General features: G+C 67.4%; 4 protein-coding genes across 4 annotated transcripts; 2 read left to right on the top strand and 2 right to left on the bottom strand.

Annotated features, from left to right (window-relative positions):
• The first annotated feature begins 114 nt into the window (after positions 1 to 114).
• On the top strand, positions 115 to 1,127 carry LOC135986344 (uncharacterized). Its single transcript, XM_065630331.1, has 4 exons — positions 115 to 449; positions 544 to 654; positions 739 to 822; positions 927 to 1,127. Exons 1-4 carry the CDS (start codon positions 300 to 302, stop codon positions 1,125 to 1,127), a joined length of 546 nt encoding a protein of 181 aa, XP_065486403.1. The 5' UTR covers positions 115 to 299.
• Positions 1,128 to 1,540: 413 nt separating this feature from the next.
• LOC135985827 (cathelicidin-2-like) lies at positions 1,541 to 3,172 on the top strand. The gene is made up of 4 exons (XM_065629469.1): positions 1,541 to 1,708; positions 1,923 to 2,030; positions 2,123 to 2,206; positions 3,062 to 3,172. The coding sequence occupies exons 1-4, from the start codon at positions 1,541 to 1,543 to the stop codon at positions 3,170 to 3,172; spliced, it is 471 nt and encodes a 156-aa protein (XP_065485541.1).
• Positions 3,173 to 4,071: 899 nt separating this feature from the next.
• Positions 4,072 to 4,928, bottom strand: LOC135985833 (cathelicidin-3-like). Its single transcript, XM_065629479.1, has 4 exons — positions 4,761 to 4,928; positions 4,450 to 4,557; positions 4,254 to 4,334; positions 4,072 to 4,167 (listed from the first exon to the last, which is right to left on the bottom strand). The coding sequence occupies exons 1-4, from the start codon at positions 4,926 to 4,928 to the stop codon at positions 4,072 to 4,074; spliced, it is 453 nt and encodes a 150-aa protein (XP_065485551.1).
• A 397-nt stretch (positions 4,929 to 5,325) lies between these two features.
• On the bottom strand, positions 5,326 to 6,181 carry LOC135984738 (cathelicidin-B1-like). The gene is made up of 4 exons (XM_065627223.1): positions 5,921 to 6,181; positions 5,722 to 5,826; positions 5,552 to 5,635; positions 5,326 to 5,454 (listed from the first exon to the last, which is right to left on the bottom strand). The coding sequence occupies exons 1-4, from the start codon at positions 6,179 to 6,181 to the stop codon at positions 5,326 to 5,328; spliced, it is 579 nt and encodes a 192-aa protein (XP_065483295.1).
• Positions 6,182 to 6,715: the final 534 nt, after the last annotated feature.

Here is a 6,715-nt window from a genome sequence, read left to right as displayed (position 1 = left end):
CGGCGCTGCCGGTTGCGCCGTCCTGATGCGAAATGGGGAGCGGGCGAAGGGGCCACGCAGGGGGGGTCGGTCCCGCTGAGCGTCGCCGCGTCCCGGCGAACGTGCCAAGGAAAACACCGGCAACCCGATCCCTTCCCCGCCACCACGGGGGCCCCTGTTTATCCTGGAGGAGAAGCCGGAGAAATTGGGGGGCCCCTGAGCTGCGCCGAGAGCCGATTCCCCGCTCCTGAGCCGATTCCTGAGCCGAGAACCGATTTCCCGACTTGACATCGCATTCCCGAGGTGACACCGGCTTCCCCATGGCGCTGGTGCTGGGTGCCGTGCTGCTGGTGACAGGTGCCACCGCGGTGTCCCCGGGGCTGCCGGCCCCCCGCGACCTGGCGCGTTCGGTGCTGGAGACCCACGGGCAGGAGCTGCGGCTGCTCAAGGTGCTGGGAGTCGCCAGGACGGTAGGAATGGGCCAGGGGACGCGCTGGGGTCCCCGTGTCCCCTCTGGCATTGCGAAGCCACCGGTGGCTTTGTCCTTGTCCCCCTCCCCGACAGACGTTCGACTGGGGGACCCATTTCAGCATCAACTTCACCGCCCGCCAACCCGCCTGCCCCAAAAACGTCCCCGAGCGCCGTGGCGGCGGCTGCCGAGCCCGGCCGGGCAGGGTAAGCGGGGGACAGGGACCCCCAAATCACAAAAGGGGGGACGGGACGGTGTCCCCAAGGTGCTCAGGGCCACCGTGTCCCCAGGCGCAGCGCTGCACGGCCCAGGTCTCCGTCTTCGCCTTCCTGCCCGACGTGCCGCTGTCGATGGTGGAGTGTGACCAGGAGCCGGTGAGGGGTCTGGGTCCCCCGTCCCTGGGGGGACATGTCCCCACACACACTTTGGGGATGTTTTTTGGCTGCGGGGTGAACCCCACCTTTATTTCTCCCCCCAGCAGCCCGGCGGCAGCACCCGGCCCCGCTCCCCCGGCACCCCCCGAGGCGGCGGCACCAGCCCGGGTCACCCGTCTTCATCATCATCATCATCATCACCACCAGCGCCGTCACTGCGGCCGCCCCCGCGTCCCCGGCCCCCCGCCAGCGCGTCCCTCCCGGGGACGTCCCGCCGCCCCCTGTCCCCAGCGGTGCTGGAATAAAGAAATGTTGGGGTCGGACGTGTGTGTGTGAAAATGGGGAGCGTTGGGCAACAGGGATGGGGCAAGCGCGGGGTTGGGCAAACGGGGGGGACACCAACATGGAAAACGCTCTGATGTCACCCTGCGGGTCCCTGCACCCCCCGGGAGAGGGGACGGTCCCCAAGGGGGACCACAAACCCCCCCTGTACCCAGCCAAGGGGATCAGGACACCCTGGGGAGTGGGGCCACGTCCCCAAGGGACCAGACATGCCACCGGTGACACACTCAGGACCCCCCTGCTCCACGCGTGTCCCCCCCAAATAAAACTGTCACTCTGTGGGTTGGGGCCAAGCGTTTCCGGAGGGGGAAAGAGGGTTCTCCAAGGCACCGGGCGGGGATAAAAGGAGACAGGGTGACACGGGGGGGTGACAAGGATGACTGGGTGCTGGGTGCTGGCGCTGGCGCTGCTGGGGGGGGCCTGCGCCCTCCCGGCCCCCCTGGCCTACACCCAGGCGCTGGCTCAGGCCGTCGACTCCTACAACCAGCGCCCCGAGGTGCCCAACGCCTTCCGGCTGCTCAGCGCCGACCCCGAGCCCGCCCCGGTCAGTGTCACCCGTGGGGACACCGGCGGGTCCCCCAGAGTCCCCGTGGGGACGTGGGGGGGACGCCAGAACCTGCGCACGGGGGGGGATTTGGGGCGCGGGGTGGGACGCAGCGGGGTTGTCCCGCTGACCTCAAGCCCCTCTAGTGTCACCCACTCAAGTTGTGACCCCCCCACCCACTCGTGACGCCCCCCCGGTGACCGTCACCCCGCAGGGCGTCGAGCTGAGCTCCCTGCGGCTCCTCAACTTCACCATGATGGAGACCGAGTGCGCCGCGAGCGCCCGCGTGAACCCCGACGACTGCGACTTCAAGGAGAATGGGGTGAGCATGAGGACGGCTGGGGGGACACACACACCCCGGGGGGGTCCTTGGTGTCCTCTCCAGGGTGACACGGGTGTCCCCTCCCTCCCCAGGTCATCAAGGAGTGCTCGGGGCCGGTGCAGTTCGAGCAGAGCTCCCCCGAGATCGACCTGCACTGCACTGACGCCTCCTCCGACGTGAGTTTTTGGGTGCAGGGGCGCAGCACCCACCCAGCACCCACCCACCGGGGATGGGGCACCCATGGGTGCTGGGGGTTGTTGGTGTCCCTCCTTCTGCCCCGTGTCCTGGGGGGGCTTGGTGTCCCCAATGTCTCTGTCCCACCATGGTGTTTTCAGCCCACGGGTGGTGCAGGGTGGGGTGGGGCGTCCTAGGGCATCCATGGGGTCCCAGGTGTGGGGTCCTGGGGGGGATCCTGGGTGCAGGGACATGGGTGGGGCCCCCGGTGTGAGCTCCTGGGTTTGGGGTGCTGGGTCTGGGGTCCTGGGTGGGATCCCGGGTGCAGGGTCCCAGGTGTGGGTCCCCTGGGTGAGCTCCTGGGTGGGTTTCCAGGAGCGGGGTCCTCCAAGGGTGCTGGGGGTGGGGGTGGGGTCCTGGGTGGGGTCTCAGGTGTGGGGTCCCCGGTGCGGGATCTTGGGTGCTCCAGGGTGCTGGGTGTGGGGTCCCCCAAGAGTCCTGGGTGCAGGATCCCAGGTACTGGGTCCCAGGTGACAGGACATGGGTGCAGGATCCTGGGTACAGGGTCCTGGGTGAAGTCCCAAGTGTGGAGTCCTGGGTGGGATCCTGAGTGCAAGGACATGGGTGGGGACCCTGGTGTGGGTTCCTGGGTTTGGGGTCCTGGGTGGCTCGTGGGTGCTCCAGGGTGCTGGTTGTGGGGTCCCATAAGAGTCCTGGGTGCAAGATATGGCATGTGGGGTCCTGGGTGGGATTCTGGGTGCAGGGACTTGGGTGGGCTCCCTGGTGTGGGCTCCTGGGTTTGGGGTCCCGGGTTCAGGGTGTCCCCCCAGCCCAGTGACCCCGTTGTCCCTCCACAGCCGGTTCTCGTCCAGCGTGGCCGGTTCGGGCGCTTCCTGGGCAGAATCCGGCGTTTTCGGCCCCGAATCAACTTCGACATCCGTGCCCGGGGCTCCATCCGCCTGGGCTGAACCAATAAAGAGGCCACTGGTGGCCACTGGTGGTCACTGGGCCTGAACTGGGCTCCTTGCTGCTTTCCGGGGTGTGCGCGGGGAAACTGAGGCACGCGGGGAAGGGGGTGGGCAGGAGCGGGAGGGCTCCTCTCCCCACGTTGTTCATCGTCCCCATGTGCCACTCCAGTGTCCCCATCTTGGGGATCAGGGGTTTGGCCCTGAGGGGACAAGGGGACAAGGGGACAAGGGGTCAAGGGGACAGGGCCCCGTTTGCTGCAGGGAGCCCCCAGGGTATTCCCCCTGCCCCTAAAAAAGCCCATTCGTATCCCCCATCTCATCATCCTCACAGCGTCATTGTCCCCACAGCATCATCATCCCCGTGGTATTTGTCCCCAAAATTGGTGGCATTGGCAGAGGTGGGACATGGGGGCCGGGGCAGGTCCAACTCCTGAGGGACGCCCATGTCACATCCCTGCCCGGGGGGTCCCAGCATCAACTTCGGCCACGTCACCAGGTCTGTCACCCGTGCTTCGGGGACATTGGGACAGGGGACGGGGTGCACAGGGACCCCGGTGACCCCAGAGCGGCCACCCTGGGGTCGTGGCTGCAGCCCCCGCTCCGGTGGCCCGTGGGACGCTGTGGTGTCCCCTCCTGTCACCTCCTGTCCCCTCCAACAACTGCCCCATGGGCTCGTGCCCCACATACCCCCCCACGGCTGTCACAGGCTCCCAGGGGACCCTCTTGTCCCCAACGCGTCCTGGTGCCAGGACAAGGCCCCAGGACCCCCCACCCCAGGACCCTCCTCCCTCAGTGTCCCCATGTCCCCATGTCCCCAGCAGGACAAGGCAGAGCGGGGCCGGGAAGCAGCTTTATTTGGGGGGGTGGGAGTGTCACAGGGGAGTCCCCAAGACGGTGGCTCATTTCCTCTTGATGGCCTTGTAAAGGTTGATGCCGGCGGCCACCGTGTTGATGGCCACGGGCACCAGCGGCCAGAAGCGCTTGACACGCACGGGCTGTGGGGACAAGAGGTGTCACAGGGTGGGGGGGACAACAGGGACCTCCCAGGGTGTCCCCCCCAAACTGGGACCCCCAAACTCACATCCACGGTGGAGTTGACGCAGGTGACATCGAGGACGAGGCCGCCACGCTGGGGCACGGGCGCCGAACAGTCCTTGATGAGCTGCGGAGAGCGCGGGGCTGAGCTTGGGGACACACGGGGGGAATGTCCCCAGGCTGAGGGGACTGTCCCCAGGCTGCGGACACCACGATGTGTGTCACCCCCCCAAAACTCTCACCCCGTCCTCCTTGAAGTCGCAGTTGTCGAGCTGGCCGGGCGAGCGCGCCGGGCAGCGCGTCTCCATGATGGTGAAGTTGAGGCGCCGCAGGGAGCTGAGCTGGACGTCCTGCGGGGACAGGGACAGCGACAGTGACACCCGCCAGTGACACGTCACCCATCACCGCGTGGGGGGACCCAACGTGGCGGGACAACCCCGCTGCGTCCCACCCCGCGCCCCAAATCCCCCCCCGTGCGCAGGTTCTGGCGTCCCCCCCACGTCCCCACGGGGACGCTGGGGGACCCACCGGTGTCCCCACGGGTGACACTGACCGGGGCGGGCTCGGGGTCGGCGCTGAGCAGCCGGAAGGCGTTGGGCACCTCGGGGCGCTGGTTGTAGGAGTCGACGGCCTGAGCCAGCGCCTGGGTGTAGGCCAGGGGGGCCGGCAGGGCGCAGGCCCCCCCCAGCAGCGCCAGCACCAGCACCCAGGACCCAGTCATCCTTGTCACCCCCCCGTGTCACCCTGTCTCCTTTTATCCCACCCCGAGGACCCGCCCCGGGGCTCTGCTCCCCACTCCGGAAACGCTTGGCCCCAACCCACAGAGTGACGGTTTTATTTGGAGGGGACACACATGGAGCAGGGGGTCCTGAGTGTGTCACGGGTGGCACATCTGGTCCTCTTGGGGACACGTCCCCACTCCCCAGGGTGTCCTGATCCCCTTGGCTGGGTATGTGGGGTGTTTATGGGACCCCTTGGGGACTGTCCCCTCTCCCAGGGGGTGCAGGGACCTGCAAGGACTGAGGTGACACCGGGAGCATTGCAGGGACATTTATTGGAAGCAGAGCGCCCGGGTGGGGGACGCAGGGGGGTCTGGGGACACGTGCGGTGTCACCCGCTCAGGGTTTGGGGGGCTGCAGGTTGAGTCTGTCCCGGATCCAGATGTTCCCACGCGGGAAGATGTTCCTGAGCCGATCCCTGATCCTGGCCAGAAGGTTCCTGAGCGGGGACAGGCGGATCTGGCCGAGCTGGGGGGGACAAGGAGAAGTGTCACACCATGGGGACATGGCGGGGGTCTGGGTGACCCCCCCTGGGGACACAGTGGTGTTTTGGGGACTTTCTCACCGTGGGGGGCACCCGCTGGCAGGAGAGCTCGACCACCGGCTGCTGCTGCTCCAGGAACACCCAACCCTGGCACCATCGCAGTGCCTGCGGGGACACCAAGGGGACACAGGTGACAGGAGCCCCACACCATCCCTGTGCCTCAGTTTCCCCACTGGGGACAGCAGCCTCACCCCAAACCAGCAGCTCTTGCAGGCGGTGGTGACCGTCCCTGGGGACCGACACAACGTCTCCTCCACGGTGAAACTCAACTCCTGCCGCTGCCGCAGGTCCTCAGCCTGGGACAGGGAACACGGACACGTCAGGGGACAAGGAGACCGCTGTCCCCAATGTTCAGCCCCAAACCGTGCTGGATTCAGCCCAAAAACTCACCCAGCCGGGGCGGGGATGGAGCTGCCGCAGCTGCAGGACGTTGGGGACGATGGCCTTGGCGTTGAGCAGCTCCACAGCCGCTGCCACCACGTCCTCGTAGGTCACGGCCCAGCGTCCCCACGGGGACGGGGACACCGATCCGGCCACCCCTGGTGAGGATCCGTCTGTCCCCAGTGTGGAATCATCCGGTGGCCCCGGGGTGGTGGCCCCGGCCAGCGCCAGCAGCAGCAGCAGAGGTGACACCGCTCGGCACGGCCCCATCCTGCTCCTGCCACCCGCCGCGCCGGGGACACCTTTTTATGGCACCTGGAGGTGCCAGTGTCACCGTCACGGGCGTTCCCACCAGGTGACGCCTCCCTCTGCGCCAACGGGAAAGTCCCGGGGGGACAAATCCAGCCAAGAGATGAGTCCAACCCTCCGTGGTCCCCAGGCCACCGCAGCGGGTGGCGCTGCCCTGGACACCATGTGCCTGGGGGGGGTGACAGCAAGGACGGGGTGACAGCGAGGACAGGGGTGACATCAAGTCCCACCGTGGCCATGGAGGGTTCTCGGGTGAGGTGCCACCTCAAGGTGACCACCAAAGAGCCAATGGGGTTTGATGGGGACATAAGGTGACACCAAGTTGGGTGAAGAAGCCACCTGTCCCCCGGCTGGGACCTTCCTGTCCCCCCCCGAGGGTGGCAGGTGGCGGGGCAGAGTGGTGTGGACATGTGTCCCTCATGGCAAACGAGGTGGAGTTGACCAATCACCAGCCTTGAGAGCGTCCACCAAGCGGGAACCTTCAGGAGGACATCA

The sequence above is a fragment of the Caloenas nicobarica genome, chromosome 2 (assembly GCF_036013445.1).
Source record: "Caloenas nicobarica isolate bCalNic1 chromosome 2, bCalNic1.hap1, whole genome shotgun sequence".
NCBI classification, from domain to species: Eukaryota; Metazoa; Chordata; class Aves; order Columbiformes; family Columbidae; genus Caloenas; species Caloenas nicobarica.
The sequence above is the reverse complement of the archived record's forward strand: the minus strand, read 5'-3'. Positions and strand labels throughout refer to the sequence as shown.